The 17,139-nt window shown below is 40.4% G+C and overlaps 1 protein-coding gene across 8 annotated transcripts in view; it reads right to left on the reverse strand.

Moving 5' to 3' along the window:
* The window catches only part of NRCAM (neuronal cell adhesion molecule), a 316,273-nt gene that overhangs the window by 90,289 nt on the left and 208,845 nt on the right, over positions 1–17,139 (reverse strand). For 6 of the 8 annotated variants that reach the window (XM_010841486.1, XM_010841485.1, XM_010841480.1 and 3 more), the window contains exons 4-5: positions 2,845–3,045; positions 431–448 (exon numbers count right to left, since the gene is read on the reverse strand). In XM_010841486.1, the coding sequence (XP_010839788.1) occupies positions 431–448; positions 2,845–2,950 (124 nt within the window). In that variant the 5' untranslated portion in view covers positions 2,951–3,045. The remainder of the gene's footprint in view (positions 1–430; positions 449–2,844; positions 3,046–17,139) is intronic. The other 2 variants (XM_010841482.1, XM_010841481.1) reach the window with 1 other exon arrangement.

Here is a 17,139-nt window from a genome sequence, read left to right on the forward strand (position 1 = left end):
CTACCCAGTCCTGCAGATTGAGCAAGTATATGAATGAACTCTGCTGAAGTACCTGCAAGTGCCCAACTCCTATATATATCCAAAGACATGTTTTTATTCCAGCCAGCTTTTAACAGCATTTAGAACCAGAAGTTCTCTTCCAATTTTGTGGTTCTCATTGAGTTACATCAGATGTGAATGAAGCGCAGAAGTTAGTAGTGCAGAATATTGGTAAAAGAAAAACAGTAATACCCGAGTTCAGAATTCATGCAGGGAATATATTCAACCTGCTTCTTGGATTTCATTGCAATGCTTAGCCACAGTAAACACACATGCTTAAAAAGACGTTAGCCATGAAAATAAAATCGTGCATTTAATTCACAGTATTCATTCAAAAACAAAGACACAGTCAAATTTTCACACTGCCTGGTAATGACTGAAAGACACTTACAGTCTTCAAGAAGTTTTGCTTTTTCCCCATCAATATCAGCAGGTGAGTGGGCGAACAGGATTAAAGAAAACCAGATGTTAGTAATAGGAACGTTAGCACCCTGAAGATAATAGGGGCGTCTTGTCTATTTTACTTAACCTAAAAAACCAGTAGAGCAAAGGTGGAGCTGGTGAAGTAGCAAGAGAAAGAAACCCCCATTAAAGGTTTTGTTTATTCCTGAAGCAGTGATTTCTACAGAAACATAAGGGAAGAACAAAAGAGATGCTACAGGCCCAAAAAAATGATTCTTCCAGGAATAGGAATGGGTAATTCCATGCCATCCATGTTGTGCTGGACAAGTCATTATGTTCAATTTGAAAAATAGCCTAAATCTACAATTAATCTGAGTTGTCACATACTGTGTTGTGTCTGATCCTATTATTCCAGACATCACTATGCACATGGTAATGATACCTAACAATGGGACACTGCCACAAGGAGAGTGCTCCATCCAAGTCAAATCCAGCACTGATTTGAGGTTTTTCTATTTCCATGGTTAATCCCCATGTTGGTAATTGCACTTTTCAGACGGTTGACATATTTCTGCTTCAGAATGCCTCAGTCACCCAAGGCTGCTAGTACCTACCCCAAGCTGCAGAAGAAGTGTAAAGAACTGGGGCAGGAAGAAACTGCATTAGCATGCAATTCACATGATTCCGCTGTGCTGCCTGTCATTACTACTTGCAAAGGTTAATGCAGGAGTGCCTGGGTTGTCTGTGACTTTCTTTTCATCATGGTTCTGCCTCTTCTCCATTAGCAGCGATAATTGAGTTAGCCGTAGGTGACTGTTTCCCTCTGATTGTTAGATTGAGCAGTCAGATTAAGGGAGAATATATTTAACACAAGAGAGAACAAAAGCATTTCTCTCAATGTTTTTCTCTCACTTCTACATATCTGCTAGGGCAAATGCTTACTTAGGCATTCAAACTCCAATGGGCTTAACCAATCATATCTTTTTTTTTTTTAATTGAAATTAAAGTCACTGAATGAATATCTTTTGAAAAGAAGTTGAATGTTGCATTTTCTTATACTTTAAAGATGCACAGCAAAGGGAGTCAACAAAGCATGGGGCCCATCACATCTCTTCTTCCCGTTGGCAGTTGCAATCTCTTTGGTTAAAAAAAAAAAAAAAAAAAAAAAAAACAAAAAAATTGCCCCAGGAAAGTGTTATCTTCCTTGCACCTTGGAAAGCTTGCCAAACAGATGTTCTATTCAAGAAGCTAATGGATTTAAAGAGGTCATGTAGATTAGGGATAAAGAATAAATCAATTCTGAAGTACAGTAATTGTCCAGATTTGAAATTCTGCTTTCCATTGCAGGAAAAGTAACCCGTTGGCACTTAGCATTATCTGTAATTTTTCAGATGCCACCCAGCTTGGGGACAGTGCAGCATATATGGTGCTTTATTGAGGAAAGGGTGAGCTCCTATAGTAGCTGTTACTTGCTCCATTATAAATAGCAATTTTGCTGAAGACTTGTTTTATTCTCAACATTGACATCTTGGTCTTTAATCACCATTTTTAAAACAAAGACCTTTCACTAGGCTTTGATAAGAAACATTTTCTAGCTCTAAACTCATACTTAAGATTCAAAACTCAAAAGTGAACTTTGCCTTGTCTGAGTCAAGAGAAATGAGTCGTGGGTAGTCTGGGGATACAGAGGGGCGTGGGGTTGGCTGAGAGATGATCCTTTTGCTCTCAGCATATGAAGGGAGAAGATGGAGAGGTGGGAAGGGGATAAACGGGGAGGGGGGCGGTAATCCGTGATCATTCCTTTTATTGGCGTATAGTTGCTTTACAATTCTGTTAGTCTCTGCCGTACAACATCGTGAGTCAGCTAAATGTTTACATATATTCCCCCTTCTTGAGCCTCCTTCCCCATCCCACCCCTCTAGGTCATCACAGAGCCCCGAGCTCCCTGAGCCACACAGCAGCTTCTCTCTAGCTATCTATTTCACACCTGGCAGTGGACACGTGTCAACGCTACTCTCTCAGTTCGTCCCTCCCTCTCCTTCCCTGCCTGTGTCCAAAAGCAATTCCTGCAGGATGGCTTCTATAAAAAGATGCCTGTTGGGAAGATCAGCTCACACTTCACTCCTTCTTGGGCCAGCCCCCTCAGTGGTACACCAAAAAGGACCTGAAGGGAGGGAAAGACTGACAGGGAGGGGACCATGTGTCTGACCCATTCGATGGCCTTTTCTAGAGTCTGATTCTTTTTTTTTCCTAGGGACTGATTCTTTATAAACACCAGGTGCTGTTTGATTTGCTTTTCAGGATCACACAGACGTGTCCTCCATCCACACTGTTCAGAGTGATGGTAAATGCCGGGGAGGTTCTGGCTCCAGGGGCTCAGAGCTTTGCAATGTTAATACTTACGATCAAGAGGGACTTCCAGGGCACTAATCATCTGGCACAGGAAGAGCATCAGCGGCGCTCTGCCTGCAGATAAGCGCTTCTTTTTCGGCATTATTTTAAGCTGCATTAGCCGAGCTCCTGCTGAGCCCCACAAGCTGAATTTCCTTTTCTTCTTTCACAAAAGATTTGTGTGCAGTGTTTCAATAATTCTCATGCAGGAAACTGAAAAAGGATAGAGGAAGAATGAGTGTAATCTTTTTTTTTTGAAAGAAGGAAATGAAGAGAGGAAGTCTGCAGTTCAGAACATCAGTTCTGTATTATACATGAACTCTAAATGGGAGCTAACTTTTAAATATTTAACTCTGAGGACTGAAAGAATCATTTATTCATAAATCAGCTAAAATTAGGTCAGAAATATTTGCAATGATGTCAAGCAAAACCTGTTAGTGCCATCCTTCTGGTTTTCCCAGTTTAAATATCTGTGTTTATATCAGAGGCTACCATGTCTCTAATAGAGCAAGAAAACTTAGCTTTAAATCGGTTAAAAGGTGTGACTTTGAAGGGGAGGCCTAATGGCTTCTCTTTTCCAGAGATTCTCTCTGTGAAAGTTCAGGGTGTGGTTGTCAATTTGTTTCAAACCTCAAACACCGATTTACTGGCAGAGCCACCAAGAATACTGGCCTTTTCCATCTCTTACCTGGACTGTGGCAACAGACACGCCTGGGCTCTGAGTTCCAGGTCTTCCTCACTGCAGCAACCCTCTGAAACAATGCTGACTAATTTTCTCAAAAGGTCTTTGGTTAAATCATCAGAGTAGTCTCATGGACCTACCCAATAAAGTTCAAATACCCTTAAACAGGTAATAAAAAACTTCAATGATCTGGTCTGAGTTTATCCTACCAACCTTATTTCCTCCTATTTCAACATAAATTATTATTTTTGTTTATTTGTCAGTTTGATTGCCTGATTCTGCTTTTCTTTCTTGGGCCAGTCCTTCAATATGCTTTGAGTTTTCCCAACTTCTTGCCTTGGTTTATCCTACTCCTTTTACTTGGAATGTCCTCTCCATCAAATTCCCTCATCAGTGTCCAAAGGATTTCTTTATAGATCATTGAAAATGGAAACACAAGCTGACCACTCAAATAAAGTCATTTATTTCACCCTCTGAGAACCCCTGAAATTCCTTGTTTTATTCATCACGTTATTATACAGGTATATACTTTTGGGGGATATGCATGCTCTCTCCCCTACTACTTCAGGCAAAGATTGTGCCTCTCCCATCTTTGTAACCTAAAATAGTGTACCTGGCACATGAAAGTGTCTACCGTACATAAGAAAACATGAGCACAAACACAGAATGTCGGACAGGCTTCTGTCTGACAGCAGACTCCTGCGTGAAATGATGGGTATAATCTTCTCCCTAAGAGATGCGAGTGACCAATGGCTCTCTCTCAAGAAGGTAGGAGAGGTGCCATTATTTTAAACTAGGGTCACTTATGCAGTTTCATTACTGAATTATTTGTGTAATTGTGTATTTTTAAAATGTCTATCTTTCCCACTCAACTGAAAACCTCCAAAGAGTAGGGACCACATCTTCCCTGTTCCCTATCATGTCCCCAGAGCTCATCACAGTGTCTGGCATATGATAGGGAGTAAATAATATAGGCAGAAAAAAAAAAGGCAGGGAAAGGGGAAAGATGAGGTTGTATTCAGAGAGGCACTCTGACCACAGTCTATCTAAGGCTATATTTATATTTATACTTATGTGCATGTATGCATGCTCAGTCATGCCTGACTCTTTGCGATCCCATGGACTGTAGCCTGCCAGGCTTCTCCGTCCTTGGGATATTCCAAGCAAGAATACTGGAGTGGGTTGCCATTTCCTCTTCCAGGGGATCTTCCCAACCCAGGGATTGAACCCATGTCTCTGGAGTCTCCTACATTGACAGGCAGATTCTTTACCACCATAGCACCTGGGAATCCCTGGTTTCCTACCAGAATTCTTCAGTTTCTTACTCAATTCAGCATTATGGTCTAAAAGTCAGAAAACTATTTATCTAAAAGTCCTTTATATAAATCCTCTTGAAGAGGAGGCATTTTTACAAAGGTAACAGAGTGAAACCATAACTGCCTATATTTACACTACTTGGTTTGAAAACCAAACTCTTAACAATCTGGTCAAATCAGTTGTCATATTACATCTGTGTGTGGAAGAGAGCTTAAATGTATAAAAGAGAAATGAAATGATGCTGATAACATGTGTTTTGCTAGCAACTGAGTTCTGATTTGAACATGATTATAACTGTAGTTGTGTATTTCTTGCAAAACAAATATAAAAATATGCTAAACAAATGCAAAAAAATTCTAAACATAGACATTATACATATATAAATATTATTTTATGAATGAAACAGCCATACTGTGTGCTTTCATTTAAGAGCCAGGAAATTTGTCTTTCTATATTACAATACATAAACATCATGATTTAAACACTGAGAGGCAGGTAGAGAAGCTCACCCAACCATTACTAACCAAAATATAAACCAGACTGTCTTTCTGTGCATGCAAAGCAGATCTACATTATTTAATCAGATTTACTTAGGTCTTTCATGATTTTTTCTGTTGAAATGCTAGTTGTGAATTTATAGATAGTCTTCAAGGAAAATAAAACATAAATGGCAAGATGACCCTAAAACAAGTCAATGATACATGCTACACACACTGAGAGAAAACTATAGAACCAAACATTGAGAAAACAAAGGGAACACCTGCCTGAATTGTGTGTCAAACTAACTGAGTTTATTCAACTTAAGTGCCTGGAATAGATGCCAGAGAACTAAAACACTTTCTAGAAGATGCACAAATAAATTGTAAGGCACATAAGATCTTAAGCAACTACATACAATTTCTAAGTTCTTCATTCATTATTTGTTTCCCCGAATGCCTTAACTATTCATCCTTCAAAACAGAGAAACTATTAGACAACATCCTATAAAAGAAAGGATCATTCAACCTGCTTATCTTTTCAGAATATATATGGAATAAAATACTGCACATTAAATCACAGTGTTGTATAAAGAAAAAAATAAAAATCTTAAGAAAAACTGAGACAGCACTTACTTAAAGAGATATGAGTAAATCTTCACAATGAGAGGAGGTCATGAACTATAATAAATGAAGATGCAGTCTCTCATCAGAAGCTGTAAGCTCATTTAAACCAATAGCCACAAAATCATCTCCAGTGTAGGTTCTGTTTGGGGAGGACAAAGCAATGGCCCAGCCCATCCTCTGAATCCTGCCCATGGAAAATCACTGACTTCTCCTATGAATGCCATCACAGGTGAATAACCCAATCTCTAAGGACAGCACTAGGTCCCTGAAAGTCACAGTGAAAATCAAATACAACTACAGAAAAGTGAACTTTCTCTCTGTAAGAGGGATGGACTTTGCATGTCTCACAGAGGAAAACCACTGCTTCTGCACTCTGAGTACTGACGTCAGAGCCCTGCCCTGCCAGGAGCCCAACTGCCTTATAGTTTACCTTGGAACAATGGTCACTCTCTTTTACATGAGAATCATGAACCAAAACTAAATGGTTTATGCAATTACATTAAGATGAATGAAACCCCCATCTGAAATAGCATCTTGTTTAGTTAAGTTATAGGGCATGCTAGCACAACATAGTTTGTAATTTAAAAAAAATATTTGCCACAGACATTTTAAAGCATACTTGAATGAGAAAGATGATAGGTTCATCTTCAGAATACAAATCACCCCAATATTTAAAACTACATATTGTTAAAATGACCCAGAGTAATCATAAACAGGAAAGCCTTTTACTATTTTGCTTCATTTAACTCCATTCAAAGCGACTTATCACGTTACCTTTAGAATCTCTGAAACAGAAGAGAAAAAAAAAATTTCCCTTCTTTAGTAAACTTTTCACCATTAGGAAAGAAAGAAAACTTAAGGTTCCCTTATTTCTTTTGTATAAAATTCATATTAAATCATACAAGCACACGTTTTAACAAAGGTTTCATACTCATGTTGCTTACCTAAGAAGTCTTGTCATTAGAAAGAAAAGAAAATCTTTGCTTTTCTCAAATGAGAAATGAAATTAATTTGAATGAAAAAAAAATAGCAGTTCTCTACCAGAACCAGGAGGCCATGCATTACTTACCACTTCATTCTAGCCTATTTGTACTTTTTAGCATCCCAACATGGGTGGTTCAGTGCTGACTGCACAATGTAACATGATCTACTCTCTAAGCCAATAAACAAAGATGCTTATGTGACTGCACGCCCTTTGGCACACTAATTATTGCTCTGGTGAGCCATCAGCAGCTGGCCTCTCTGACTGGATAGCTAACTGGAAGTGGCATCATCTTGACTGTGAAAGGTATTTTTTAGCAGCCAACTCAGGATGGTTACTGTTTCTTAATTGAAGTACAGTTCATTTACAATGTTGTATCAGTTTCTGATATACACAAAGTGATTGATGTATGTATCTGTGTGTATATAAATATTCTTTTTCATATTATTTTCCATTATGGTTTATTACAGGATGCTGGACATAGTTCCTATGCTATATAGTAGGACCCTGTTGTTTTTCTATTTTATATATAGTAGTTTGTGTCTGCTAATTCCAAACTTCTAATTTATCCCTCCTCCATCCCCTTCCCCCTTTGGTAACCACAAGTCTGTTCTCTATGTCTGGGAGTCTGTTTCCGTTTTAAACATAAGTTCATTTATGTGATATTCTAGATTCCACATATCAGTGATAGTGATGTCACATTGTATGTCTTTGGATTACTTCACCTAGTATGATAATTTCTGCTGCTGCTGCTGCTGCTAAGTCGCTTCAGTCGTGTCCGACTCTGTGCGACCCCATTGACGGCAGCCCACCAGGCTCCACCATCCTTGGGATTCTCCAGGCAAGAACACTGGAGTGGGTTGCCATTTCCCTCTCCAATGCATGAAAGTGAAAAGTGAAAGTGAAGTCGCTCAGTCGTGTCCGACTATTAGCGACCCCATGGACTGCAGCCTACCAGGCTCCTCTGTCCATGGGATTTTCCAGGCAAAAGTACTGGAGTGGGGTGCCATGGCCTTCTCCAGATGATAGAATACATCTTGATAATAGCTCAAATCTCCATTCCTCAGAGCACTATAACTGATTATCTTGCTAGGTATTCATAAAACCATAGAAAATAGGAAAGCAGGTATTTTACCCATTTAACAGATGACAGAAAAAAAAATCATGGGGCTATTATTCAATGGGACCTTCTCTGTGCCAAGAATCACACTGAGTTTGTTCCATGTGTTAACTTATCTCATCTTGCCAATAACTCCAAACAAGAAACTCTATTTCGTTTCCCAGTTTACTGATAAGGAATCTGAGATGCAGGATGGTAAAGTCATTTGCTTAAGGACACACATGATATGTAAAGTGACAGACCCAAAGCTCCAGTGCTTCTGAAAAGTTCTGGAGCTTCCAGCTTGTCATACCCTGAGAAGCCTCTAGCATTTCCCTTCCTCTCATATCCTCTTATTTTGCACTCAGCCAATAAGCAAACAGAATTATCAAATTTAGTCACCGATGTTAAAAAAAAAATCAAGTGTTAATGGTTTCTGAATGTCTACAGAAGATTTTCCTAGAGCACATCTCCAGGGGCCTCTTCACAGTAGACTGCATATGAATAGTGACCACTAGACATGTATCACACACTTGCCCTGACCTTTAGAAGGAACTGCAAGTTAGTACAATGGAGACAAGACAGACTTTTAGAAAGTTAATTTTAAAAGTAGGCAATGTAACTAAGGAGAACAGTATGAAGGTTCTTTAAAAGACTAAAAATAGAGTTGTCATATGAGCCAGTAATCCTATTCCTGGGTAAATATCCAGAAAAGACAAAAATTCCAATTCGCAAAAACAGATGCACCTCAATGTTCATAGGAGCATTATTCAAAACAGTCAAGACATGGAAGCAACCTAAATGTCAACTGACATATGAATGGATAAAGAAGATGTGATATGTATGTGTGTACTGTGCTGTGCTCAGTCGTGTCCAGCTCTTCACGACACCATGGACTGCAGCCTGCCAGGCTTCTCTGTCCATGGGGACTCTCCAGGCAAGAATACTGGAGTGGGTTGCCAAGCCTTCCTTCAGGGGATTTTTCCAACCCAGCGATCGAACCCACATCTCTTACATCTCCTGCATTGGCAAGTGGGTTCTTTACCACTAGCATCACCTGGGAGTTTCTCAAAGGAAGCCTTCCTCACCCTACCTCCAAATCCAATCACAGTCAACTAAACAGATCAGAGGGGAAACTGTTTCCTCTGAATGCCTGCCCTACTCACAGTCTGTCTTTCTGCACTGACCCCACCACCCTGACTGAGGCTAGAAGAATCAGGCGTGGGTGTCTGACCAAAGGCCACGTAGTGCCTGTGAGATGACTTGGCGATTTTAGAGGGCTCGAGAGTGACCAACCAACTGGCAGCAAATTCCTTTTTCATGGGGAGAGTGAATATGAGGCAGAAAGGGAGAATAAGTCACAGTTAGGAGAAGGAACAAAGGTCAAAGATGACACAGAGGCAAGGCAGCATGGAGTCAGCAGGGGATATGAGGTGTCCTGAGCAGAATGAAGCTAGTAGGCAGTAACAGAATCAGTGGAAATGGTCAACTGAGTGCCCGTAGCATTGGTGAACACCTCAGGCGATGACAAAGGACCTGCTCCATTTGTACTATGATCACCGGGTCTCTAAAACTCTTGGCATCCCAAACAATGTTCCAATTCTCTGTGAGGTTTGCCAGAACAGTGGTTGTGGCTGAAAGATCTTCCCATCTTTCTTCCATCCTGCGAATTCTAAAATAAGCCTTCATTAGTGTGGTAGGTAGACTGTTACATCGCTGGCCCCCAGGAAGCACCCCTCCAGCATCCATCCCTCTGTGTAGCCCCCTCCCACAATGACTCTGGGCTTGGTCACAGGATGTGTTTTGGCCAATGAGATTTTAGCAAGGGTTATGCAAATTGAGAGGTATGATTAGCACTTGCACACTGGGGCTTTCCTCTTGTAATGCTCCTTCTGGGAAGCTTAGCTCGACTATGGATGATGAGAGGAGAGAGTGGAAAGAGACCTTACGTAGACAAAAGATCATTTTGGACTTTCTGGGCTCCACTGAGCTCCCAGCTGAAAGCAGCTGAATAAACCACATGCCACAGAAGAACCATCTGAGACAGAACAATCAGATGTCAATCACCTGAAGATTAACAGAGCCTCAGAATTAAAAAAAAATCATCAACTGTTTCAAGTCACAAAATTTGGGGGTGATTTGTTACATAGCCACAGATACCCAAAATAATAAAACTCAGACTGACTGTTCCTTGCAACCAGAAAGGTGCTAATATACTCATTTAAGAGGGTTGATGATTCTGATGCACATATCTCCTTACAATATCATGGCTGGAGCTACAGGAATCCTAAATGAATAGTCTGGTGATGACTCTAAAATTATCCAATTTTATTATCCAATTTTATAATCTGAAGAAAATCACCTAGGAAGTAGACCTTGCTTTGAAGGAATAGACCTGTCTCTAAGGCCTACCTTTTTTCTTTTCCTCCCTCTTTTCTTTGATTCCCTGTTTAGTAGGAGAATAAGTAGATCCAAGTAGAAGCCAAGATAGAACACTAGAAAAATATATAATTCCTCTATATACTTCCTTGTATGTACAGCCAAAGAGTACAGACTTGTTATAGTTCTCATACAAAACTTGTACTCAATAAATAGAAAATAATTACCATGGACTCCAAAGAAAACTTTTTACCCTAAAATAATTGAGGGCAAGAGGAGAAGGAAGTGACAGAGGATGAAGTGGTTGGATAGTGTCACTGACTCAATGGACATGAAATTGGGCAGACTGAGGGTGAGAGACAGAGGAGTCTGGTGCGCTGCGGTTCACAGGGTCACAGAGTCAGACACGACTGAGCAACTGAACAAAAACAAGGCCTGATTCAGGATTTTAGGTATTCTATCAATCTATTTCTAATGCAGAAAAGCAAAACTTAAGCTAGACAATAGGATGAGAGGGAGCTCCATGAAGGTCTGCCTCTCTTACCTTCTGATCTTCATGAATCAGACCAGAATCTGCTAGTGTTCTATCTTGGCTTCTACTTGGATCTACTTATTCTCCTACTAAACAGGGTATCAAAGAAAAGGGGGAGGAAAAGAAAAAAGGCAGGCCTTAGAGACAGGTCTATTTCTTCAAAGCAAGGTCCACTTCCTAGGTGATTTTATTCAGATTATAAAACAGAAACAAAGTTCCAATTTTTAAACATGGAAAGTAGGGAATAGCTCTAAGGGTGAAGTCTGAGAACTGGAAAATTAAATCTGAAATACGGGCCCTGATAGTAACATATTCAGAAACATTTGTCGAGTCACTGAAACAAGTTCTGGCTCTATTTATCTTCTTGTAAACAGAGATTTCTATAAATATCACTGAAAAGATGTAAGGATCAGAAACAGTTTATTAAAACTTTCAGCAGAAAAGGCCCTGCAGGATATTAGTATTCTTATCTGTTTGTCAAGTAAACAACATATGGCAACATGGCAGCCATTTAATAGTAGATAATAGCATTTTGGAAGGCCTGGCAGACTTGCCACTTTTTAAAAACTTATGTCATACTTCAAAGATAAGAAGGAAGGATTTACAAACTGCTCTTGTTGTTAAATGGTATGAGCCACTGAGGATGCAAAGCAGGGGTCAAAATCTCAGTGCTGTCTTCTCCTAATAGCCTGGAGTCAGGGTTTGGGGAGAAGAAAGAGCTGGAGAGAGAATTAGCCTAAAGCACTGTGAGAAATTAACTCAGAGGTCTCAGTGCTTAGCACAGTACCCTTTAGACCTGAGTCCTGCCCGTGTCCAGTGTGGGTGGCACAGAGGCTCTAGGCTGACAGAGGCTCTACCATTCCCTGAGGCTGCCATCTCCACATATGACTTTCAGATTCCCCGTGCTCTCCTGCTTTTAACTGCCCCTACCCAGAGGTGATGCTGACAGTTTTTGCTCCTAACCCATGGACCAGAAGAAGTCAATGACACTAACCACAAGGGATTCTGGGAAATGTCTAGTGCCTACAAATATCTATAGGGCACTGCTATCATTGCCACAGACAGCATGCTCAGTTCACAGTAATTTCTGAAGGTCCCTTTCTGGAAAGAGTTTCAGAAGTGACATGCTACACTGTTCTATTGTTTGCTCTCAGTGATCAGCCAGGGGGCAGGATTTTGGTGTTGAGCAAGGGCTGTGTGGGTGCTTGTTGGCTGCAGCCACCTCCTCTGCCTTCCGTCCAGCTGCATTTCTGAATCATTCTTTCCTGTCTATTGGGTTTCCCCAAACATGGGCCTGGGCATGGGGGTGAGCAGTCAGAAGACCCAGAGTAATCACATCCAAGGCTGTCCCTCCTGCCTTGTTACAGATGACTATAATCTTCACAGTAACATTTCCAAATGCATTTTGCCAAGGTATCCAAGCTCTGTGTAATCACAATGAGACCGTGAAAAAGAGAAATGGAGTCTGACATGACATGAAGAATTGTGTTTTCCGCTTGTTATCGGTGCTGGGGAAGGTGTATTATCATAAGCTGGAAATCCTTCATTCCAGCTAGAGGCTATTTCATACAAAGAACACATTTCAGTCACTTGCTAATATACATTTTCTACTACAAAGAATTTACCCACAAAACAGGGGAGTAATTCATATTTAATTCCTGATGCATTTAATTTTCTTTTAAACAGCCTATGTGAAAATCTGCATTTATAAAAATGATCAGCAAATGATCATAGGCTTCCAAGAGAATTTGTCAGATTTACTTCAAAGAGCATCTTCCTTCTGAGCATTTAGAATAGAATTCAGTCTCTAGGAAGTTAAATTATGGGCTCCTCAGGAGTCCATAGAAGCAAAGCACACAGAAATATGAGTGTTAGAAACATTGTTCTCTGCAATGTGAGATTCAATCAAGCCAAGAGTCAAAGCTCTAGAATAATTTGTTGTGTATGCCTTCTCAGAAACCACCTTTTCTATAAAAAGATCATATTCTATTACTATTACTACTTAAATGGACTCCACAGAAGGAATATGGAATTTCACTGCTATGGTGTGGAAGAAATACCAACTCAAAGAGCAAGTCAGAAGCATCATTAAGAGGAAAGCATTCTTGGTCTAAGTTTCCAGCTTCCTGGAAGAATCAGGAGAGAAAAGTCTCTGGTTTGCATCAAAGTTGGTTAGTAGGAACATTAAACCTAGAATTACAGCCTCTTTGCATCTCCTCAGGTGAGTAAATCATGAAAAAAAAATTTTATGAGTAAACTGAGTTCCTAGAAATTAATATTTGTAATCTTTCTGGAAAGAGAGTTGGGAAGTAAGTGGAAAAGTGAAATAGGAGGATGAAGACAAAAAAAAAATGAAAGAAGAAATGATGCAGATGTCAGAAATTTCCAAGTTATACTATGATTATTATCACTTTTTTAAATGTGGAAATTGTGGTAATTCACAAAGCAGTTGGGCAAAAAAAAAATACCTATGAAAAATAATTTCTTAAGCACATGAAAGGAATCATAACTATTTCAAGGAAAACATTTATATAGAAGTCCCTCTATAAAGGCTCATGCTTTGAATACCTCTAAGGTCTCTTCTAGCCCTACTCTGAATTCTGAGAGCTGCACCTGCTATAATATAAAGCAGAATCTAATAAAAAGCCCACCAAATTGGGCTTCCCTAGTGGCTCAGTGGGTAAAGAACATGCCTGCAATGCAGAAAATGTGGGTTTGATCCCTGGGTCAGAAAGATCTCCTGGAGAAGGGCGTGGCAACCCATTCCAGTATTCTTGCCTAGAGAATCCCATGGACAGAGGTGACTGGCAGGTTACAGTTCATAGGGTCGCCAAGAATCAGACACAACTGAAGTGCCTGAGCACACTGCCGCTGCTGCTGCTAAGTCGCTTCAGTCGTGTCCAACTCTGTGCGACCCCATAGACGGCAGCCTACCAGGCTCCACCGTCCCTGGGATTCTCCAGGCAAGAACACTGGAGTGGGTTGCCATTTCCTTCTCCAATGCATGAAAGTGAAAAGTGAAAGTGAAGTCGCTCAGTCGTGTCTGACACTTAACGACCCCATGGACTGTATGTAGCCCACCAGGCTCCTCCATCCATGGGATTTTCCAGGCAAGAGTACTGGAGTGGGGTGCCATTGCCTTCTCCGGCCTGAGCACACAGCAACACAGTAAAACCACTGAGATGCTACACCAGAAGGGAAAAACAAATAAGATCAGACAATGGAAAAAGAGAGCAAAGCATCAGATTCCACAAGGCTGCTGGTTACTGGCTCTGATAAAAGTAGGCAAGGTGGGAATGGAGAAAAGAGCACTCTCACACAAAGGGCAGAAGGATGGAAGCAGCTAAGGCACATCAGTGTCCAGTGCTTTCTCAGAGAGAAGGCTTGGGGCTCTCGGCTGACGCTGGACAGTGGTTTCTGGATCTCTGCATCCAGTGGAGTCAAGCTGAGCATTACAAGAAGGAACATCTTTTGGAGAACAATTCAAAAGGCTGGCAGAGCAGTTGTCAGAGTCTAGGATGAAAACCCTGGGTAAATCAGGTAAGAGAGAGGAGACCAAGGGAGTCCACTGAGAATAAGGTTGGAGACCAAGGGACCCCAGAGACATTCCAGAGCAGAAAAGAACAACTGGATACGGCTTTCACTGGGTACTGGCTGTGAGTCTTGGGCTGCCCAGTCACAGGCAGAAGAAACTGTTAAAGGTCCTTCTCTGCCTGCCAGGTCAGTGGGCTCAGGTTTAAGTTGATAAGCACTGGGGGCACCCCTTTGCCAAAACTCACTAGGCCAGGGTCAGCACCTTATGTATATCCAATTAGCCTATCTTGGGAAGGCTTTCAAAGCTTAGGTTTTTGTCTCCTTCAAGAATTTTTTTAAAAAGTGTTCTAGGCCTTTGCAAGAGTACAAAACTAAGGTTTATGAGTGTATTTTTCTCAAGAGAAGGAAGTAAATGAAGTAGTCTCTACATCAGATGCTTAACATTTTAATTTGCAAGGCTACAAAATTAAGAATACACCTGACACGAGTGGCACAATAATATATAACTGAATCACTCTGCTGTACACCAGAAACCAGCACAACACTGCCAGGAAAATAAATTCAAGCAAACAAATTTTTTAAAAAAAGAGTGCCATCTTCTCATGCAAAGAATAAAATGTGCAGGAAATATTGAACTATTCAATTAAATTTAACTCAATAATCTGAGACTCAATTATGTCCAGAACAATGGCTGCCTGGGGCTGGGGTGGTCAAAGGAAATGGATGGAAAACAGGCAGGAAGGAACTTTTTGAGAACAGTGCTCAGCAGAATGGAAAATATAAGGCTTCTGGGGCCAAGTTATAATTACTTAAAAGACAACAGTATACCTGGTCTCTGGATTCCTATCATTAGCACAACCACTAAAGCATAAAACTAAAAAACAGATGGCTAAGGCATTGTTGTGGCATCCAGATCATTCTCGATTATTTTAAAAGGAATGAAATTCAATAATTTTAATCAAGTAAGAGAATAGCTTTGTGACCTTGGATTCGATTTTTAGACCTGATACTAAAAGCATAACCATAAAACGAAACAAATGATAACTTGAACATTATCAAAATGAAAAACATTTCTGCTCCAAAACACATAAATAAGGAAATACAAAACTAAGCCACAGATTATGAGAAGAATATTTATAAATCATAAAGCTAGTAGAGAACTTGTATCCACAACATATAAAAAGAAAACTCTTCAACTCAAAAGACAAACATTAAAAAAAACATATTGGGCAAAGGTTTGGATAGATACTTTTCCAAAGAAAATATACAAATGGCCAACAAACACATGAAAAGATGCTCATATAACTTATCATTAGATAAATTAAACCAAAAGAGATACCACCACACCCATTTGAATACCTGTTTTCAAAAAGATGGATCGTATCAAGTGTTGGTAAGCATGGGGAGAATGCTTACCGTCTCACTTCGTTGCTGTGAGATGGTAAAAAGGTAGCCACTTTGGAAGATAATTTGCCAATCTCTCTCTCTCGTTTTTTTTTTGGCATACAAAGCAAGAGATTAAATTGGGAAGGGGCACCCAGGCGGAGGGTAAGGGTGCCCAGATGGCTTCGCCACGTGGTTCACAGTCTCGGGCTTTACGGTAATCTGGCTAACTCTTAAAACTTAAAACACATTTATTATAAACCCAGCAATTCTGCTCCTAGGTATTTACTTAAGAGTCAGTTCAGTCGTGTCTGACTCTTTGTGACCCCATGGACTGCAGCACGCCAGGCTTCCCTGTCCATCACCAACTTCTGGAGCTTACTCAAACTCATGTCCATCGAGTCAGTGATGCCATCCAACCATCTCATCCTCTGTCATCCCCTTCTCCTCCCGCCTTCAATCTTTCCCAGCATCAGGGTCTTTTCCAGTGAGTCAGTTCGTCCCATCAGGTAGCCAAAGTACTGGGGTTTCAGCTTCAGCATCAGTCCTTCCAATGAATATTCAGGACTGATTTCCTTAAGGATGGACTGGTTGGATCTCCTTGCTGTCTAAGGGACTCTCAAAAGTCTTCTCCAACACCACAGTTCAAAAGCATCAATTCTTTGGCACTCAGCTTTCTTTATAGTCCAAGTCTCACATCCATACATGACTACTGGAAAAACCATAGCTTTGACTAGACAGACCTTTGTTGGCAAAGAAATGTCTCTGCTTTTTAATATGCTGTCTAGGTTGGTCATAGCTTTTCTTCCAAGGAGCAAGTGTCTTTTAATTTCATCGCTGTAGTCACCATCTGCAGTGATTTTGGAGCCCAAGAAAATAAAGTTTCTCATTGTTTGCATTGTTTCCCCATCTGTTTGCCACGAAGTGATGGGACCAGAGGCCATAATCTTAGTTTTCTGAATGTTGAGTTTTAAGCCAACTTTTTCACTCTCCTCTTTCACTTTCATCAAGAGGCTTTTTAGTTCCTCTTCACTTTCTGCCATAAGGGTGGTGTCATCTGCATACCTGAGGTTATTGATATTTCTCCTGGCTTCAACCCGGCATTTTGCATCATGTACTCTGCATATAAGTTAAATAAGCAGGGTGACAATATACAACCTTGAAATACTCGTTTTCCGATTTGGAACCAGTCTGTTGGTCCACATCCAGTTCTAACTGTTGCTTACAAAGTTTCATTACTTAAGAGTAATAAAAACATATATATATATATAAAACTTGAATGTAAAGGGACATACC

This window comes from Bison bison, unplaced genomic scaffold (assembly GCF_000754665.1).
Source record: "Bison bison bison isolate TAMUID 2011002044 unplaced genomic scaffold, Bison_UMD1.0 scf7180017864162, whole genome shotgun sequence".
Lineage (NCBI taxonomy): Eukaryota > Metazoa > Chordata > Mammalia > Artiodactyla > Bovidae > Bison > Bison bison.